Source organism: Humulus lupulus, chromosome 5 (genome assembly GCF_963169125.1).
Source record: "Humulus lupulus chromosome 5, drHumLupu1.1, whole genome shotgun sequence".
NCBI classification, from domain to species: Eukaryota; Viridiplantae; Streptophyta; class Magnoliopsida; order Rosales; family Cannabaceae; genus Humulus; species Humulus lupulus.
Genome location: NC_084797.1, coordinates 64,279,648 through 64,301,023, shown reverse-complemented (window position 1 = coordinate 64,301,023; position 21,376 = coordinate 64,279,648). Strand labels below are relative to the sequence as shown.

The 21,376-nt window shown below is 40.6% G+C and overlaps 1 protein-coding gene across 1 annotated transcript; it reads left to right on the top strand.

Annotated features, from left to right (window-relative positions):
• Positions 1-15,038: 15,038 nt before the first annotated feature.
• On the top strand, positions 15,039-16,976 carry LOC133777404 (uncharacterized). The gene has a single exon (XM_062216971.1). The coding sequence runs from the start codon at positions 15,245-15,247 to the stop codon at positions 16,733-16,735; it is 1,491 nt and encodes a 496-aa protein (XP_062072955.1). The 5' UTR covers positions 15,039-15,244; the 3' UTR covers positions 16,736-16,976.
• Positions 16,977-21,376: the final 4,400 nt, after the last annotated feature.

Genomic DNA, 21,376 nt, shown 5'->3' with positions numbered 1-21,376 from the left:
TCAGCACATATACTCAGATTCAGGATGCAAACAATCATTTATATCACTCATATCACATAATATCCAGGGCCGACGACTTAGGCCGCACCCTCTGTTTAACCCACTGACTCCGGCCCGCTTAAACCGAGCTCAGTGCATAATAAGCTGTCCTCGGCTACTAGTGGCCGAGCCGCGCCCTGTGCACTAGTGTAACCCATGGCACCCTTAGGCCGCTGGTTCACTAAATAGATTGCATGGCATAATATCATCATTTCAAGCAATTACAATAGGGAGCCCATAGTCCCGTCACATACATTCAACCAGGTGCAGTATTCTTACCTTTAGTCTGTACGGTTATTGATTATGAGCAATGCCCCTTGAGCACGATCTGATCCTGAGCCTAAGCCTTTATCACCTAGTCACAACCAAAGTATAGGGTTTCATTAATACTCGAATATAGGTTTTCGGTTACAAAACTAACTCCCGGGAATCCGAATTTCACCAAGCACGGTGGTGAAATCAATCCCGAGCATACTAGACCACATTCCAATGCCTAAAACCCTCAAAAGTTCATGTGCACAACCAAGGGCTGCGGCCCTTGAAGCTTAGCCGCGGCCCTAGCCTCAAACAGATCCAAAGACTACCCCTGAAAGAGGACACGCGCCGCGGCCCTTGCCTTGGGCGCCGCGGCGCTCACCTTTGGTCGAGCCCCTTGGCTCATCTTCATCCTAGGGCCGCAGCGCTCTAGAACAGAGCTGCGGCCCTCCCTTCGTGCCCAGAAAACCCATCACTTTAAAGCTCAAGACCTCACCTTAAACCATCCCAAAGCTCCCCAACTCATAACCAATTAATCCCAACTCCTTTGGCATGACTTAAACCACATAATTCCACAGAAAACTCAGCCTAACATACACTAATCTCCTCTTTCAAATTTCTAAAACTCAAAAGCTACAACACCTAAACCAGCCATTCAAATCCAAATTAAAACCTTTAAATCATGGATTGAAACTTACCTCTTCTGTTGAACCACTTCACCAAGCCAAAACCTAGCAAAATCACCAAGTTTCCTCCTCAATTCTGCCTTCAAATATAAAGCCACATCCTCCTCAATAACCCAACAAGAAAACCCAGAAGTTCAAATCACAGAAAAGGAAATTAAGTGCTTACCTTAGCCCTGATTTAGTCCTGGATTATTCACTGAGCTAAGCCTCAAGTTTACCCCTAAATTCCTCTGAGTTCCCAGCAATCTACAGCTTCAACTTCTCAAGAATTTTCCCCTGTTTTTCCCCTTGAGTATCTCTTGAATGTTCCTTGAGAGAGAAGACTAAACTGAAGGAAGAAAATAAGGTCGGTTTATCTTTTTCCTAAAGGCTTCCTAGCTTTTGTCCCACTCATTAAGTTAATCCCAAGGCTCGGGGTGTTGGAACCGTCCCCGAGACCAAAACGGTAAAATCCCCCAGTATTCCCACCTAGACATCCTAACCTCAAATATATCTCCATATATTTATTCTCATAACCCGATAGTCCAAATAGCTACCTGTTGACTGTGAATTTAGCCAACGACGTAAGAACGTCAACTATGACAAACCTTCAAGAGAATTATAAACGACAACAGACAGTTTTTATGAATGAAAGTAAATAACACGAGATTTTTATAGTGGTTCAGCCCCGATGATCGGTAATAGCCTAATCCACTTAGAGATTTTATTACTGTATCCACACTCAAGATCAAATGAACCAGAGTCAACTGAGTTTCTTCAGTGCAAATATTCCAGAATACAAAAAGGGTTTCTCTCAAGAACAACACACTTTCTCTCTCTAGAAAACAGATTCACTCTCAATTTTCCAAAAGTCCTTTTACGATCCTCTCAAGTCTATATTTAGAGACCTGGGATTCTCAACTGATATCCCCTTTAGATAGGGATATTCCATTATTTACCTAATATTTATATTACAAAATAAACATTCAAAATATAACTGATCCCTAAATTCAAGTGAGGATTGAGTGATTCCCGGACGCTTGGACCAATTCTCACTGAAGTAGTTTCGGGTAGATTGACGTAGTTTCTCATGCATGTTGATTACTCTTCAAGCTTTACGTAGGTCAAAGGTGGTATGTGCATGGCTCTCCTCGGACCAAAGGTCAGGTACATTTGGCTCTCCTCGGACTAAGGTCGTCCGAGGGTACTTACTTTGCTTCTTACCTCGGGCACATTCAAGGTATACTCCCTCATTGTGTCCGATCGGACACAATGGTTGTCTTCTTTAGCTTAAGGTGGTTCAAACCACCCTATTTGACTCCTTCAATCAAGGTCCGATCGGACCTTGCACTTTTATCCTCGGACCAAGGTGGTCCGAGCCATCTTCTTCCTAGCATCTCCTCGGACCAAAATGGTCCAAAGCACTCCTTCAGGCGTCTTGTGCGATCGGGCACAATGCCCCTCTCCTCGGACCTAAATGGTCCGAGCCTCCTTCGTTCAACCAAGGTCCGATCGGACCTTGATCCTTTCTCTTCGGTCCAAGGTGGTCCGAGCCACCACTTACATCTCCTTGGACCAAAATGGTCCAAGGTACTCCACAAGCACCATGTCCGATCGGACACATCCCTTTTCTTCTCGGACCAACATGGTTCGAGCCTTCTTTTATATATCATCAGCTTGGATCCAAATGACCCAAGGTAGCTCTCCTATGGGTACCCCCGATCGGGCACGACTCCTCTCCTCGGACCAAAACGGTCCGAGCCTCCTTAGTCCAACCAATACTCGATCGGGCATTGGACTTTTCTCCTCGGACCAAGGTGGTCCGAGCCACCATCTACTTCTCCTTGTACCAAAATGGTCCAAGGTACCTCCTATGAGTATGCTCGATCGAACATAGTCCTCTCCTTGGACCAAAATGGTCCAAGGTACCTCATACGCATCATGTCCGATCGGATACCACTTCCTTCTCCTCAGACCAAAATGGTCCGAGGTATACTTTTCCTCCTCACCTCATTCAAGCCCAAGTGCAACTCTTCCACATCATACCCGATCGGCCACTATGTGGCTTTCCCCTTGAGTAAAACTTGAGCCTTGGTCATTCTCTTTGAACTCATTCGAGCCAAGCTTAACAAGAGGTCCCCTAAGCTTAGGTCCGATCGGACCTACTGCTCTTATATCTTGAACCAAAATTCATACCTCCCCTTCAATATCTTGGACTTGGCACCAATTTAATTATATGGGTATTTAAACTGAGGTCTGAGCCAAGCAACCCCCAGTCTAAATACTCTCTTCGATCGGGCGCATTTGGCTTGACTATATGTCCCATTCCTTAACTGATGTATTGGGCCATTAGTAGGCCAGATCATCCTACTAACTAATGCCACGTGTCAATTTCACTGCCACGTCATTCTTTTCAAATTTTTGGGATAACACTACCCGATACCTAAAATACCCCTGACTTGTCCAAAGTCATTTCTTAAGTCCCGTTGTGACTTTTCCCGCTACCTTACCCTAGGATCGTCTCGAGTTGCGCTCTATGAACCTGGCCACATAATAATGTGGTTCTCACATACATCACATAAATATTTCATATTATCACATAATATCATTAATTATCATATAATCATCATCAATCACATATTCACACATTTAAGTCAATGGTATTCACTCTAATCCCATTTATGCCCTCCCGACACACTAATCAAGGCCCTTAAGCCTTATTAGCAGATTTGGGTCATTACAACTATCCCCTCCTAATGAGAATTTCATCCCCAAAATTTACCTGAATAGCTCGGGATACTGATCCTGCATCGCCGACTCTAACTCCCAGGTCGCTTCCTCGATCTTACTATTCCTCCACTTTACTTTCACTAACGGAATCGTCTTATTCTGCAAGACTTTGTCCTTTCGATCCAAAATCTGAACTGGTCGCTCCTCATAGGACAAATCTGTCTGCAATTCTAAGTCCTCGTACTTCAGCACATGCGTCGCATCAGAAACATACTTTCGCAACATAGAGACATGAAACACATTATGAACTCTTGATAGCGACGGTGGCAAGGCCAGCCTATAAGCCATCTGCCCAATCCTCTCTAGGATCTCAAAAGGACCAACAAATCGAGGGCTCAGCTTGCCCTTCACTCCAAACCTCCTCACACCCCTCAATGGTGAAACTCGCAAAAACACGTGGTCCCCAACCTGGAACTCCACGTTCTTACGCTTAGGATCAGCATAGCTTTTCTGCCTACTTTGCGAGGCAAGCATTCTAGCTCGAATCTTCTCGATAGCCTCAGTAGTCTTCCGAACCATATCTGGCCCCAAATACTTTCTCTCACCCATCTCATCCCAGTGAATGGGCGATCTACACTTTCTTCCATATAACATCTCATAAGGAGCCACTCCAATCGTGGACTGATAACTGTTGTTATATGAAAACTCGATCAATGGGAGGTACTTACTCCATGAACCCTCGAAGTCAATCACACATGCCCTAAGCATGTCTTCCAATACCTGAATCATCCTCTCAGACTGTCCATCAGTCTAAGGATGAAAAGTTGTGCTAAACTTCAGCTGAGTCCCTATGGCTCTCTACAGAGCTCCCCAAAACTTGGAGGTAAAGATAGGGTCTCGATCAGATACAATAGACTTTGGAACCCCATGGAGACGAACTATCTCTCTCACATATAGCTCTGCATACTGTTCCACTATATAAGTCGACCTCACTGGTAGAAAATGAGCTGACTTGGTGTATCTGTCCACTATCACCCACACCGAGTCATGAAGTCCAACTGTCCTGGGTAATCCTCCCACGAAATCCATCGTAATATCCTCCCATTTCCACTCTGAGATACCCAAAGGCTGAAGCAATCCTGCTGGCCGCTGATGCTCAGCTTTAACCTACTGACATGTCAAACATCTAGGCACATACTCAACTACATCCTTCTTCATCCCGGGTCACCAATATAATGTCCGTAGATCCTGATACATCTTCGTGGTACCCGGATGAAGTGAGTATGGTGTAGTGTGAGACTCATCCAATATTTCTCGTCTAATCCCCTCATCTGCCGGAACACATATCCGTCCCTGATATTGGAGCAAACCTATCTCTGAAACTGAATAATCCTTAGCTGTTCCCGCTAAAACCTGGTGCCTAGTTTCCTGCAACTGCACATCTGTCAACTGACCCTCCTTAACCCACTCTAACTGACCCTCCTTAACCTGCTGCCTAGTTTCCTGCAACTGCACATCTGTCAACTGACCCTCCTTAACCTGCTCTAACAGGGTCGACTGCAAAGTGATATTGGCTAACTGGCCTACCACCAGTTCTATCCTTGCCCTGACCATCTCATTAGCCAATTCTCTCGAGATCTAGGTGGAACTATACAACTGTCCTGGGCCCCTCCTGCTCAACGCATCTGCCACCACGTTGGCTTTCCCAGGGTGGTAAAGGATATCACAGTCATAATCCTTAACTAACTCCAACCAACTTCTCTGCCTCATATTCAGATCCTTCTGAGTAAAGAAATACTTCAGACTCTTGTGGTCAGTGTATATCTCGCACTTCTCTCCATACAAATAATGACGCCACACCTTTAGTGCGAATACCACTACTGCTAACTCCAAATCGTGAGTCGGATACCTCTGCTCATAATCCTTCAACTGTCGAGATGTATAGGCTATAACTTTCTCATTCTGCATCAGCACGCAGCCTAAACCCATCCTCGATGCATCACAGTAAACCACGAACTTCCTTTCCTCCGAAGGAAGACTCAACACAGGTGCAGAAATAAGCCGTCACTTCAACTCCTGAAAGCTGTTCTCACACTTCTCCGACCAGACAAACTTCTGATTCTTTCTTGTCAATTCTGTCATCGATGAAGAAATCTTGGAGAACCCTTCTACGAACCGCCTGTAATAACCAGCCAACCCAAGGAAACTCCACACCTCCAAGGCATTCCTCGGCCTCGGTCAATCCCTAACTGCTTCTACCTTGGACGGATCCACCTTAATCCCTTCTACCCCAACTATATGTCCAAGGAAGGTCACCTCTGGTAGCCAAAACTCGCACTTATTAAACTTGGCGTATAACTAATGCTCTCTCAACCTCTACAAAACCTGTCGAAGATGCTGCTCATGCTCCGCCTCTGAACTGGAGTATACCAGAATGTCGTCGATGAAGACAATGACGAACTGATCCAAGAAGTCCTTGAACACCCTGTTCATCAGATCCATGAAAGCTGCTGGGGCATTGGTCAGACCAAAAGACATGACAAAAAACTCATAATGCCCATATCGTGTCTGGAAAGCCGTCTTCGGTATATCCTCATCTTTGATCCTCAGCTTGTGATAACCAGATCGAAGATCAATCTTTGAGAACACCGTCTTACCTTGCAACTGATCGAACAAGTCATCAATCCTTGGTAAAGGGTACTTATTCTTAATATTTAACTTGTTCAATTCTCTATAGTCGATGCACATCCTCAAAGTCCCGTCCTTCTTCTTAACAAACAACACTGGAGTGCCCCATGGAGAGTAGCTAGGCCTGATAAACCCCAAATCCAAAAGTTCTTGCAACTGTATCTTCAACTCTTTTAGTTCTGCTAGTGCCATTCTGTATGGTGTCCTTGATACTGGTTCTATCCCCGGTGCCAACTCAATCTCAAACTGAATCTTCCTGCGCGGCAGCAACCCTGGCAGATCCTCAGGGAATACATCTAAAAACTCACACACCAATCTAGTCTCTCCCGGCCCTGCCAGCATAACTCTAGCAGTATCCACTACACTAGCCATAAAACCTATGCATCCCCCCTGCAACAAGTCTCTGGCTCTCAATGTTGAAATCATGGGTACGCGGGGTCCAGACACCGCACCCACAAAGACAAAAGGGTCCTCGCCCTCAGGCTCAAAAGTAACCATCTTTTTCCTGCAATCAATCATAGCCCCATATCTAGCCAACCAATCCATCCCTAAGATCATATCAAAATCCTCCAAATCTAACTCAATCAAATCCACCAAGAGATCCCTACTATCAACCATTACTGGAAGTGCTCTAATCCATCTCCTAGAAACTACCAGTTCCCCTGTAGGCAACAAAGTCCCAAACCCTACGGTCCGATACTCACTAGGTCTACACAATCTATCAATCACTCTACTGGAAATAAAAGAATGTGTAGCACCAGAATCAATCAACACTGTAAAAGGAAAGCCAGCACTAGAAAGCTGACCTGCCACTACTGAGGGACTAGCCTCAGCCTCCGCCTGAGTCAAGGTGAATACTCGAGCTAGAGTCAAGCTATCCACTTTTCCCGCTTCACCTTTCTTCACTACTGGGCAGTCTTTCTTGAGATGCCCTACTGCCCCGCATATAAAGCAAGCCTTGGCCCGACACTCACCCAGATGGCGTCTTCTACACCTCGGGCACTCTGGATAGGTCCGCCATGCCTCACCGCTACCCTGACGGCCACCCTGACCACCCCAACCCCTCCTATCAGGACCAGGAGTGGTCGAAGTGTCAGGGGTCTTCCTCTTGAAGTCACTGGGGCCTCCGCCCCTACCTGTCCCCGAATAAGGGGGCACCACTCTGCAGCCCTCACGCCTCACTGCGCTCTCCTTCCATATCTTGTTCTCCACTTCCTCAGTGGTAAGAGCCTTCTCTACGACCTGGGCATAAGTTGTTCCTCCAGGTATTGTTGTGATCCTAACATCCCGGGCTATCATGGCATTAAGCCCCCTGATAAAACGATCTTGCCTAGCAGCATCAATAGGCACAAGATCTGGTGCAAACTTCACAAGCCTATCAAATTTGAAGGCATACTCAGTAACAGTCATATTGCCCTGCACCAAACTCACAAACTCATTGACCTTTGCTGCTCTGACAGCAACGTTGTAATACTTCTGGCCAAACAAGTCTTTGAAACCTTCCCAAGTCAAAGTGGTAACATCCCTGGTCTGCGATGCCACTTCCCACCAGATACGGGCATCCTCCCTCAACATATAAGTGGCGCAGGCCACCCTATCATGCCCCTCAATCCTAATAAAATCCAAAATTGTAGTAATCATAGTTAGCCACTACTCGGCTTTCAACAAATCCGGTCCACCCTCAAAGATTGGGGGTTGCTGCTTCATGAACCGCTCATATAACGGTTCCCACTTGTTAACAACCTCCCCAGGTTGCACAACCGGTACCACTACAGGTGGTACAATAGGGGCAACACTCCCTGATGGAGCTTGTTGTCGCAGAATACGGATCTGCTCGTCCTCACTCTGTAATCGAGCCTGCATTTCTGCCATTAACTGCTGCCAGTTCTCAGGGACTGGCGGAGGGTTCTGGCCCTGGTCATCATTCCCGTCCCCAGACCTAGTGTCGGCTCGTGTTGACTTTCTTGGACACATAGCTATCCAAGTCAATCTGCAAATAACGACTCGGCAGTTAGACCATGATGACAGGGTAAAAGTTTTTCCAAGATCCACCAGTAAAACACAACCACTCTCAAACAATCATCATATAACCATCCATTCTCATGCACTGGCTGCTAATAAGCACGCCCCCAGTCTCACTACACAATGACTGTAAATCAAGCATTCATTCATGCACTACATACAATTAATCATCCATATACTCATTTACATACCCAGCAATGTTAATAAACATGCCTCAATATTTTCACACAGCAGTCAAGGGTCAGGCCCTATCAGTATCTCATGCTTCCTAATAATCCAATAAATAACAACATTCATAGCTCACTTCAGGCACATAAGCACATATACACATTACCAAACCCTGACCTGAGCTTGTCTCTAGCAGCGAATGTACATGTCCAGCCTGTCTGCAGGAACCCTTAAACCTAGGAAGCTCTGATACCAAGTTGTAACGCCCTGGATAGCCAAGACCGCTACACTGTGTACTTATAAAGTGCAAGACTTGCTAATCAAGTCATTAATTTAAAAACGTGTCATTAGCTTCAGTGTTCTATGGTTAAAAGACATTTTGGCCTCAAAAGATACATTTTATAAATTATAAACAGTTTACAGAAGGGATCCCCAAAAGATCAGGGTTTAAAAGCTGCTTTGCAAAACTCAACAGTTAAAAGTAAACATTAGCCATACTAAGGCAAAATACAAGGTTCTGGTCCTCTTGTCCCTGTATCTCCTCAACCCTGGCGGCTAAGCGGCCTGCCATGTACATTCACCCTGCAGAGCTCTCCAATCAGGGTTGTTCGAGCCTACCCTTGCCTTTACCTGCACCACGTAGCACCCATGAGCCAAGGCCCAGCAAGAAAACATCATTTACAATACAATCAATGATACCAAATAGTTAATTCATCAAGCATGAACTCTTATCAAATAACTCGCAATAGACATTCAGCACAAGGCTCGGTGTGTCGGAACCGTCCCCGAGACCAAAATGGTAAAATCCCCCAGTATTCCCACCTAGACATCCTAACCTCAAATATATCTCCATATATTTATTCTCATAAACCGATAGTCCAAATAGCTACCCGATACCTAAACTACCCCTGACTTGTCCAAAGTCATATCTTAAGTCCCGTTGTGACTTTTCCCGCTACCTGACCTTAGGATCGTCTCGAGTTACGCTCTATGAACCTGGGCACATAATAATGTGGTTCTCACATACATCACATAAATATTTCATATTATCACATAATATCATTAATTATCATATAATCATCATCAATCACATATTCACACATTTAAGTCAATGGTATTCACTCTAATCCCATTTATGCCCTCCCGACACACTAATCAAGGCCCTTAAGCCTTATTAGCAGATTTGGGTCGTTACAGAACCTCCAGTGTCGCGTAAATATCTTCTCAAGTGTCCTTGTTTGATAAGGAACCCAATTTCATCTTTAAGCTAGTTACACTCATTGGTGTCATGACCATAGTCATTGTGAAAATGACAAAACTTTGTTGTATCTCTCTTGGAGATATCTTTCCATATCGGCGTTGGTCACTTGTAAGGGATAGTGGTGTTGGTCACCTAGTACACTTCTGCTCTGCTTTCGACTAGGGCCGTGTAGTTGGTGAACCTTGGCTCGTACCTGTTACTTTTAGGGCGTTTATTCTTAGACGTTGACGGCTCGTGGTTCGCCCTTTTTCCACCATTTTTCCCGTTGTTTTTGCCGTTTCCATTAGGTTTATCCGACCCATTGGCGGCTTTGGCGGGATCTTCTATCGGTCCCTTGTCATCTGCAGGCGCCTTCCCTTCATTAGCAATCGCCTCTTTGAGCTTGATGTACTGTCTGCTCGGTCCAGAAATTCTTGGGTACTCTTCACCCCATTCTTCCTTAAACTGTTCTAGAGAGGTGAGTGGCGTCGTACTCTAGCAGTAAGTGCCATCATTTTCCCATCATCACCAATTGTCTTAGCTCCAGCTGCGGCTCGCATAAAACGCTGGACATATTCCTTCAAAGATTCTCCTTCCTTTTCGCGTATCTCGATGAATTGGTTGGCTTTGGTCGGATGTACTCGACCAGCGTAAAACTGCCCGTAGAATTCTTTCACGAACATTTCCCATGACACTATGCTAGGAGGAGGGAATTTGAAAAACCCACCTGAGCAGTATCAGATAAGGTGCCCAGAAAGATTCTGCAGCGAGCATCATCTGACACCTTCTGGATGTCCATTTGTATCTCGAATTTATTCACATGAGATACTAGGTCTCCAAATCCGTCGAAGTTGGGCAAGACCGACATCTTAAATTTGCTTTGGGGAGGTTACCCGACCCTATTCTGCCTTTGATGCTGGGGATTATCTCAACCAGCACGAGAAGGTGGCTTCTGCTCAGGATCTTGAAATCGAATATCCTGTTGAGCAGCAGGAGGTTGCTCTGTCCTCTGAGGGCTTGCCGGTTGAGGTGGATTGTGGTGATGTTGTGGATGATTTAGATGTGGATCTTGTTGTGGTGGTGCACTTGGTGGCTGATTCGGTTTAGAGGTTGGCACAGGTTGTCCCTAGGCCAACTGAATGGTTGCCTCCAGGGCGATAGTGGTGTCTCTCTGTCAGCGGTCCATGTCGGCCTGCCGCTCATTCAACTCCTGACGTTGCCGGTCAAATTCTCTCTGCTACAACACCATTGTTTCAGCCACATTCTCCTTATTAGCCCGCAGATTGACCAACTCCTCCTACAACACAATCAGTGTTCTCCTCAAGGTCTTAGAATCCATTTCCTCCTCTTCAAACTCCACTTGTGGCTCATCCTCAGCCATTGGTGGAAGAGGCTGGGTTGGTGCGGCACTAGAAGTTTGTTCCGTATTTTCAGGATGTTTTCGCCATTTGATCTTATTGGAAGTCTTGAGTTTTGCTCTTAATGAAAGCACCAAAATGTTGACCCTCGAAATGCTCAACGACACGGAGTCAGATAAAACGATAGAAAATAAGATGAAAATCAAGACGAAAAGATAAATAACACAAAATATTTATAGTGGTTCGACCCCAATCAAATGGTAATGACCTACGTCCACTTAGTGTTCTTATTAATGTAGAATTCCAATAACAGCAATCAATGAACTAGGGTTCACAGGTTTCACCAGATCTCAGACGAATACAATTGTGGTGGATAACGACACTCTTTTTCTCTCTTAGAATTCCGAAGCTCAAAAGTTCAAAAAGCCAAAAGTCCCCTCTCTTGAGCCCTTTCATTCTTATTTATAAGCTCAAGGAGTTCAACATTGGCCAATGGGCCTTAATTACATTTAATACAGACGTATCTAAATAATAATAGAAATTACAATCAATACGTAATTACAAGATCACATATCTAAAGGAAATAAATGAATATATGCGACCAGGCTGGTCACCCACAATTATGATGCCTGATAAGCCAATGATCTTCTGGTCGAGGGTCAAGTAGATTATACTCACTTAAAAGTGCCATGTACATCCCATGTGTAGACCAATACTGCCACATCATCAGGTAGTCCGTTTTTGGGTAAACAAACTTAAACAAATGAAAAAAAAACTTTTCATTTGAAAGAAGGAGGCGGACGAATGAAGAAAAACTTTGTTTTAGGAATTATTTTTAATTTTTATTTTAAGATATATTTATTTTATATTGCAATGAAAAGAAAAAGGAAAAAAATTAATTTGTTATTGTTATCCCCAAAAATTGGAGATCAATGACGTGGCAATAAATGTGACAAGTAGCAGTGCATGGTCAATAAAAGACAGATCAATACTCAATAAATACATTGACTCCTCGGAGTTGTGATAAAGTGACCCGGTAGACTGGTGAAGAGTTTGGACTACTTGAAAGATGTCATAACCAAGCTAAGTGCATCCTAGGAGACCCCAAGGGTGTGGTCTGAGGAGACCCCAAGGGGGTGGTCCTAGGAGAGCTAAGGAGAGTGCATCCTAGGAGATCCCAAGGGTGTGGTCTGAGGAGACCCCAAGGGGGTGGTCCTAGGAGAGCTAAGGAGAGTGCATCCTAGGAGATCCCAAGGATGTGGTCTGAGGAGAGCCTAAGGGACTTTGGTCCGAGGAGAACCAAGAGAGTGGTCCTAGGAGACCCCAAGAGAGTGGTCCTAGGAGACCCCAAGGATGTGGTCCGAGGAGAGACCAAGAATTTGGTCTTTACGCATATGTCCAACCAGTGCATGGTTGTCCAAATAAAGAAATGGCATGCTAGAGGAGAGTGTCATGTTAGAGGAGAGAAGTGCATGTCCAGCACTTGCATGTCCTACCAGCAAGTGTATGTCCGACCAGCATGTGCATGATCAACCAGAGTGGAGGTGAGGTGGATCAACTAGCTAGAGGAGGACTAAGTCAAGATCCCCAGAAACAACTTCAATAAGATACGCGGGAATCTCTCATTCTTCCCACAAATGGGGGGTTTTGTTACATTTTAAATGTTTTTTGTAATTTAAATGTAATAAATATAATAAAATATCCCGATTCTAGGGGATATCAGATGTATGACCCTAAGCCTATAAATAGAGGGCTTATGTGATTAGAGAGGGGTTCTGCTTCTTCTTTCTAGAGAGAGAAAATTTGGGTCTGAGTATTCTAGAGAGAGAAAGTGCTGGTATTTGAAAGGATTCTTGTATTTTTGCAATCTGTACTGAAGAAACTCAGTCGACTCAGTCCATCTGATCTTGAGTATAGATATATAATCACAACTCTAAGTGGATTAGGCTATTACCGACTGATCGGGGCTGAACCACTATAAAAATCTTGTGTGTTATTTACTTTTTTTGTTTAAACCGTCTATGTCGTTTACATTATCTTGAAGGCTTGTTGTATTTGACGTTCTCACGTCGTTGGCTAAAAACATAGTCAACAGTTATTAATTAGATTTTTAATTTTCAAATGTTTGAAAATTTATCTAATTAATTTAAAATATTTAGTATTGTGTTATGTCAAAATGATTTTTTTTTTAATTTTTAAGGATATAACTATTATTTTTAAGAAAAAAAATTAGATTTTCTTTTTAAAAAAATATATTTTCTTAAAATATATATATTTTTAATAAAAATTGCACAATTTGGTAGTGGTCAAAATTCAAAAAGCAAAATTGTTAATTATTTTACACATGACACCACCTCATCAACAGAAAAATGTCACATCATCAATCTGTTAGCCACTTAGGACAAAATCTAACAAAAATCTCATATTTGAGTAGTGTATATAATTCGATGGGAGTTCTTATCCTTACAAATTATTCAGGAAGTATGATCATCTAATAATTATAATTGGGAGAGATAAAAATGTTATTTATTCTAAACCTAAACTATCATAATTCAAGTGCCTAATATAATTGACCTGATGCCTCCCATATGATTATCTCCATATCACACTCAAAGTCTTATATTTGGTGCTGAAACTGAAAATAGGGATACTCTACGCAAAGTTATAATAAGAGATACTTTAATTTAGCAATAAGCATAAATATATATATATATATATATATATCTTTTAACATTGTATTTTAATAAACATTTAGAAAGAAAAAAAAATAGCATATATTGATCAACATTAAAATAATATCTTTCATGATTGTCCCCACAAATCATTCAAGCTTCATATGTTTAATCTACACATTAAGTCAATTTGAGCATGCGTATCCATGGACTTTAAATTTTAAAATAGTAACGAGTTTACTTTATTCCTGCTCTGCTACTACTGGCACTTGGCGCCGATTCAATTGCCTAACTGGAACTCGTCTTTTAATATTCCTTGAATTTTAAGTGGAATTGTGATATCAAATTAGGGCTTAATTTGTAATGTGAAGGGTAGAAAAAAGAACATTGCTATATCCCAACACTATCTTAGGTTGTTAAAATATATAAATTCTAATATAAAATTGCACCTATATTAATATATTATATAATGTGGTGTTGGACACTATTAATATCCTTTCATATTAATCTAGGAAAAAAATGTACAGAATTGACAAGTTGGTAATGAATTTCTTAAGAGGAGTGCTAAGGTGAACTTTCCATTTCAATATCTTAGTCAACATCTATCCCTAAAAGTATATGTTGGTATTTTTTTTCCAATTTTTTTTTCTTATGGGGTGCTTGTTGTAGTTATGACATCCTTCTTACAAATTTTCGAATAATTTGAAATAGTTTTTACAGTCCTAAAAATGCATTTATATTTTTTCGAATACACGAGATAAATTAGAATATCAAGAATGAAAAATGAGAATATCATGAACTTTATTTTTAATACCGTAAAAACTATTTAGAATTTTTTCCAAAATTTACAAAAAATGTCGTAACAACAACTAACATTGCCTTAAAACAAATTAGAAAAAAAAAAACTTGGCCATGTGTTTTTTAGAGTAAAAATTAACTAAGAAAGTTAAATAGGAGTTTATTGATAGAATTCTTCGTTTGTTAATCACGAACAAAATTCGTTTAAAATTTATAATAATAATAGCAAAATATAATATCTTAAGAATAATAATAAAAGCATAAAATCATCAATGAATATTTTATATATTTTTATTCAAAACAGTTCATTTAACCTGCTATGCTTCACGTGCAAAACCACTCTACTTACTTTACATATTAGAAAAATATAAATTTATATTATAAAATATTATGCCACATGAATTGTATATCTTTCCCTCGAAGCTATGGGGCGTGAAAAACGCACTGAGAACAAAATTCCAGTCTAACGCACTTTCTTCAGTGCGTGCCTCACCTCCTTCCCACTTCGCTTTTCAATACTTTTCAGCAATATGTGAAACCAAATATAACAAAGAACAACACATTTTTCTACATTCTCTGCTCTCCCCAATACGTACACACTTTCCCAATATGGCTTTCAACACCAAACCAAAAAAGCCCATCTCTTCCTCTTCCCATTTCAATCTCTGCACCACTCTATTCTTCGTTGTTCTCTTCACTATCCCAGCTCTCTTTCTCCTCCACACTTCCACCACCACCTCCATCTGCACCACCTTCGCCGCCTCTCACCACGCCAAGCCCTGGTCCGGCAGCCTCCTCAACGCGCGGTTCGCTTGGAATCGCCTCCCCTTTAACAAACAAAACACCCCTCCTATAGCTCTTAAAATCGCCGTCTTCTCCCGTAAATGGCCAACGGGCACAGCCCCCGGCGGCATGGAGCGCCACGCTTACACGCTACACACAGCTCTATCTCGTCGCGGCCACCAAGTCCACGTCTTCACCTCCCCACAAGATGGCGGGCACGATTCAAAGACGGGTCCGGTTGGGATAGAGAACCGAATTAATAGTAGTCCTGGTTCATCTCCTTATATCCATTTCCACGAGGGTAATCTTGGCCGATGGCGATACAATAAAGCGTGGGAACAGTTCCTGGAAGAAAACCAGCGCCAACCGTTCGACGTTGTCCACTCGGAGAGTGTAGCTCTTCCCCATTGGTTAGCCAGAAATCTTGACAATCTAGCGGTGTCATGGCACGGCATAGCGCTCGAGAGCTTGCAATCGGATATCGTCCAAGATTTGACACGGCACCCCAACGAGCCAATGTCTCCAGCTTTCAACCGAAGCGTGCAAGGGATCATCCCAAAGGTACTAAACGAAATAAGATTCTTTAAGAACTACGCTCACCATGTTGCTATAAGCGACAGCTGTGGCGAAATGCTAAGAGACATGTACCAAATCCCAATTGAAAGGGTCCACGTTATTCTTAACGGTGTCGATGAAGACGATTTTGCTGTTGATTTGAAATTAGGCCATGAATTAAGATCCAAAATCGGTGTTCCAAAAAATGCTAGCATAGTTTTCGGCATAGCCGGAAGATTGGTTAAGGACAAAGGTCACCCTCTACTATACGAAGCTTTCTCCAGCCTCATGACAAAACACCCAAATGTGTACCTGATTGTGGCTGGTTCAGGACCATGGCAGAGTAGATACAAGGACATGGGAAGTAATGTCATAGTTTTGGGGTCCATGAATCCTTCTGAACTTGGGGCTTTCTATAACGCTATAGACATATTTGTGAACCCGACCCTTAGGCCGCAGGGGCTTGATCTTACGCTGATGGAGTCTATGATGAGTGGTAAACCAGTAATGGCTTCAAGGTTTCCGAGTATAAAAGGGAGTATTGTAGTTGATGATGAGTTTGGGTACATGTTTGCTCCGAATACGGAATCTCTGTTGGAAGCAATGGAAAGGGTCGTTGCAGAAGGTTCACTCAGATTGGCCCAACGAGGGAAGGCGTGCCGTGAATACGCGTCTTCCATGTTCACCGCTAGAAAAATGGCCTCAGCTTATGAAAGGTTGTTTCTTTGCATTAAAAATAATACATTTTGTTCCTACAATTAATAGGTACAGGTCATACAACCATTTTCAAATTATTTTTTATTTAAACAACGAAAAAGGGAAAGGAATAACTTTATGTTTGGGGTCAGTTTTTTTTTTTTATTATTTTAAATTATTTTCTCTACATGTTTATAGATTATTAATTGATTCGTTTGACTCGCCATAAGTGCTTCTCCATGTGAGATTGTCGTTTCTATTTGTATGTAATATATTAATTATCACTAATTATAAGAATGATTCACAATTTTTATGTTTTTTTTAATGGGAAAACTGGAACAAACAAACCACAACAGAAAAAAAAAAAAAAACAGACACCAGTTCAAAAACAAGCAGATTAAGAACATGGCAAAACTGCACAATATGCAGGAAATGCAGCAGAGAGAATGACCCCAGTCCATCTAGCAAATGCTTTCGTTTAAAAGCATATTCTTCCAATTTATGAGCCGTCTACCTTATTAGAATCTCTTGGAGCGAAAAGCAATCCACTGCAACTAATGGGCTGTGATTACCTCTATCGAAATTGATTGAGAAACCAACACAACGCCATTTTCATTTCTAGGCATTGCCCCGAATAACAGCACTATCCACATTCACCTTGATGACACATCTGAACCGGTCTTTTCACAGCAGTAGAAAAAAATGGTGTTTGCCATTTTAAAGTCATCAATGTGTTAGAGAGAATATACAGATGTCCCCTTAATTTTTCACATTTGGTATAACTTTTGGTTAATGTATCGCGGCTTTTGATACTTGATTATTAGGAGCAACAGCCCCTAATACAATTTTATTTATTAAAAATATAATAAATTATTTTAATAATTAAAAAATAATCAATTAAAATTTAAATTATTGAAAACATATATATTCAAAATAAAAATATTATATTAAATATTCAAATTAGTTCATTAAGATAACAAATATCCATATTGTTAATATAATATAACAATAACTAACAATAATATAAATCTAGTCTCCTAAATCAGTTGCCTCGTCTTCTGTATTATCTCGTGTTGTGGTTGCGACGACTACGGCGGCGGCATCAGCCAGGGATATTGGGGAGGTAATATGGACGATCTTGCTCCATACACGTAGGGATACAGCGGTTGCGACAACGGTGGAATCGACCACGGATAAGGTGATGGTGTTGCTCCGTACATGTACGGAGATGCCAAAGGTTGAGACGGTGTTGCCCCGTACATGGAAGGATAGGCTAAAGCTAGAGGTTGAGAAGACGAAGCTCCATAAGTATTATCGTTATGAGGCATATGCGACATCTGAATGTTTGGTGGAAAAAATAAAGGTGGAAGAAATTGAGACAAGAAATTGAATTGGTTAGTCAAATTCTTTAGCTTATTCTCCAAATTTTCTATATGTTCTGATGAACGTTGAGGAGGGGCTTGAGACTCCAATTCTAAAAGGGTAAAAAATATATCCCATCTAGATATGTAGTATACATATAATTTAATCTACACTCTTAAAATTGTTTTGTTTATGTAAAAATTTATGCAACCCTCCCTATGGTTCTCATAAATGCGCATACTAAAATTAAGTCTGCCCACTTACGAGAACATATAAGAAGACACTTATTGAAATCTCTATTAACGAAACAATAAACTGAGTAATAGATCAAATTATAGGTACACAACAAATCCAAACTATCCACGCAGGCACAAACCGTCCTGGATAATTCGGAGAAGCATATTTTAGAGTCTTTACTGACTGAGCCTCTCTGAACGGGTCTAAGGCTTTTCGTGATTAAAACTAATTAAGAAAAAATTATCACTATGTGATAATATATAAAAAATTATATCCTATCTTTGCTGATCAAATTTTATTACCAAAGAAAAGCAACCAAAAGAAATAATTAAGAAAAAAGTATATCTAGGGTTTACATCATCTAACTCAATCCTTTGTTTGTCTCTGTCAAGAATATTTTTGTGTAGATTCATAATTTTTTGGTGGTGTAATCTGTGTTGGGAAACTTTACACATGATCTTTATTTATTTTCATGTAGATCTAATATTAAACAAATTAATATGAGATAACCTAGAACATGTTTTTAAAATTGAATTCAAAGAGAAACAACGACAAGAATACTTACAGTATACGCAATGGAATGAATGAATCATTCCTTTAGTTTCTCTAACCCTTGTATCCTTTTTGTCGTAGAGTATTATCAAGAAACTAAACTGATCTTCTATTTTCTTCACACTCTCCAAAGTATCCTTAGAATCACCTAGGCTAGAGTGGGCAATTCTCAACACATGAGATAGATGCAGAGAGAAGAAGAGAAAATAACAAAGAAGCTTAGAAAATGACTTGTGTTTAGAGAGAATCTAAAACCTATCAGAAAATCTAACTTCTGAACTTATGAACTTGTGTTTTGACTTCTCTCTAAGCACTCCTTTTATAGACTCAATTAGACCATTTAATTTAATTAAAAAATCAATAAAATAATAGCCAATTTGAAGCCCTATGTTGAAATTATTATGGGCTTTAGGCCCGTGAAATTTCTCATTTGATTATAATCCCATTGGACTTAAAATCAAGGCCTGTATTATTTTCTATTGATTTAATTAATTAAATAATTATTTAAATCCTTTATCAAATTAATTATTTATAATTTTAACCTTCATTTAAACTTATTTATTAATTTAGATGCCAATTTTTCTTAATTAATAAATCTGCCCTAAGTTCTCTTTTCTTCTCTAAATTACATAACTCTGTGAAACTATCCAAAATTGACCTGGTCAACTTTGATAATTCTAATTGATAATTAAATCAATTAATTGAGACTATCTAGATGATTTTATCCAAGGTACAATGGGGAACACGGGCCTATGAAATCAAGCCCCAATAAGTTATCATAAATCTAACAAATAAATTTACTAACTTATTAATTCCTCGTGACTCCACTATAGACTCAGAATTGCACTCTTGAATTCATAGAACATTCTATAACAAATATAGATATGCTATTAATTATCCATTGTTACAACCATAATTGTCACTCAATCCTCTATAGACGGTCTACAATGAGATAGGACTAAAATACCGTTTTACCCCTCATTATATTTTATCCTTAAAACACTTAGTTCCTTGTACATGATATTTCAGTAAACTAATATTAATTACTGAAATGAGATCTCTATCATTTAGCACCTTGAACCAAACTAAAAGGAAACCATCGTTTCACTTCTTCATTAGAAGCTATAGATGTTCATATCTATGATTAACACTCTCACTCAATTATACTACCGAGTTCCCAAGATGTAAGTATGGGCTAGTCTGTAGGGTGAGCTGGTAACGAACAAGTCAAAGAACTCAAATAATACAATCAGTTAGAATACTAACCACTCAGAATTGAGATTGAATTGACCTCTGGTCAACTATATGATATGACTGAAATAGATAATAACAGTATGTTTACTTATCTTATCAACTGTCAATATTGGTCCTATCCGATGTAACAAATACATCCGATCTTAGCTACTTTGCTAATGTTTTGGAAAGAACATAACATCACAATGTGTAAGTAGATCATATCGTAGATTGGCAAGTCAATGTAAATCCTGTGCACTGACTAATCTTAGGACTAACTTATTTTGAACATATAATCATATTTTTATATTCCAATGTGATTACGTCACTATAAATATGATTAGCTATATGCTCGAAATTTAATAGAAGTTTATATTAAACAGATAATTATGAAAATAAAATATGTGAGGAAAGTGATTGACCAAGTCAAAAAATGATTTCTATTCTTTTATTAATAATAAATGAGATTACAAAGAAATTGAGTTTTAATTAGGGCATAAAACCCCAACAAACTCCCACTTGCACTAATTGAAACTAATGCCTTAATTATACTAATCTCATTTCCTTGATATGCTTATCAAATGTAGCTTCTGGTAGTGTCTTTGTAAACGGATCCGCACGATTGTCTTCAGATTGAATCTTCATAACCTTCACATCTCCCCTGGCCACATATTCTCGAATAATGTGATACTTCCTTTCTATATGCTTACTTCTCTTGTGACTTCGAGGTTCTTTCGAGTTGTCTATTGCTCCTGTATTGTCAAAAAACAACACAAGAAGTTTATCCATTTCTGAAATAACACCTATATTCGAATAAAACTTTTTTAGCTAGACTATTTTCTTAGCTGCTTCTGATGCGGTTATGTACTCAGCCTCCATGGTGGAATCTGAGATCGCAGACTACTTTATGCTTCTCCAAATCACAGCTCCACCCCCAAGAGTAAACACCAATCCAAAAGTAGACTTCCTGTCATCGACATCAGTATGAAAATCTGAATTGGTGTATCCTACAGGGTTCAGAACACCACCCTTGTAGACTAACATATAAACCCTAGTCCGCCTTAAATACTTCAGGATATTCTTAACTGCTATCCAATGTTCCGGTCCTGGGTTTGAGTGATACCTGCTCACTACTCCCACTGGATAGCAGATATCTGGTCTAGTACACAACATGGCATACATTAGACTTCCAACTGCAGATACGTAAGGAACGTTTCTCATTGCATCTTCCTCTTCAGGAGTCTGGGGAGACTGCTTCTTTGAAAGATGAATTCCATGGCAGGATGGTAGACGCCCTTTCTTGGAAGTTGTCATTGATAAACG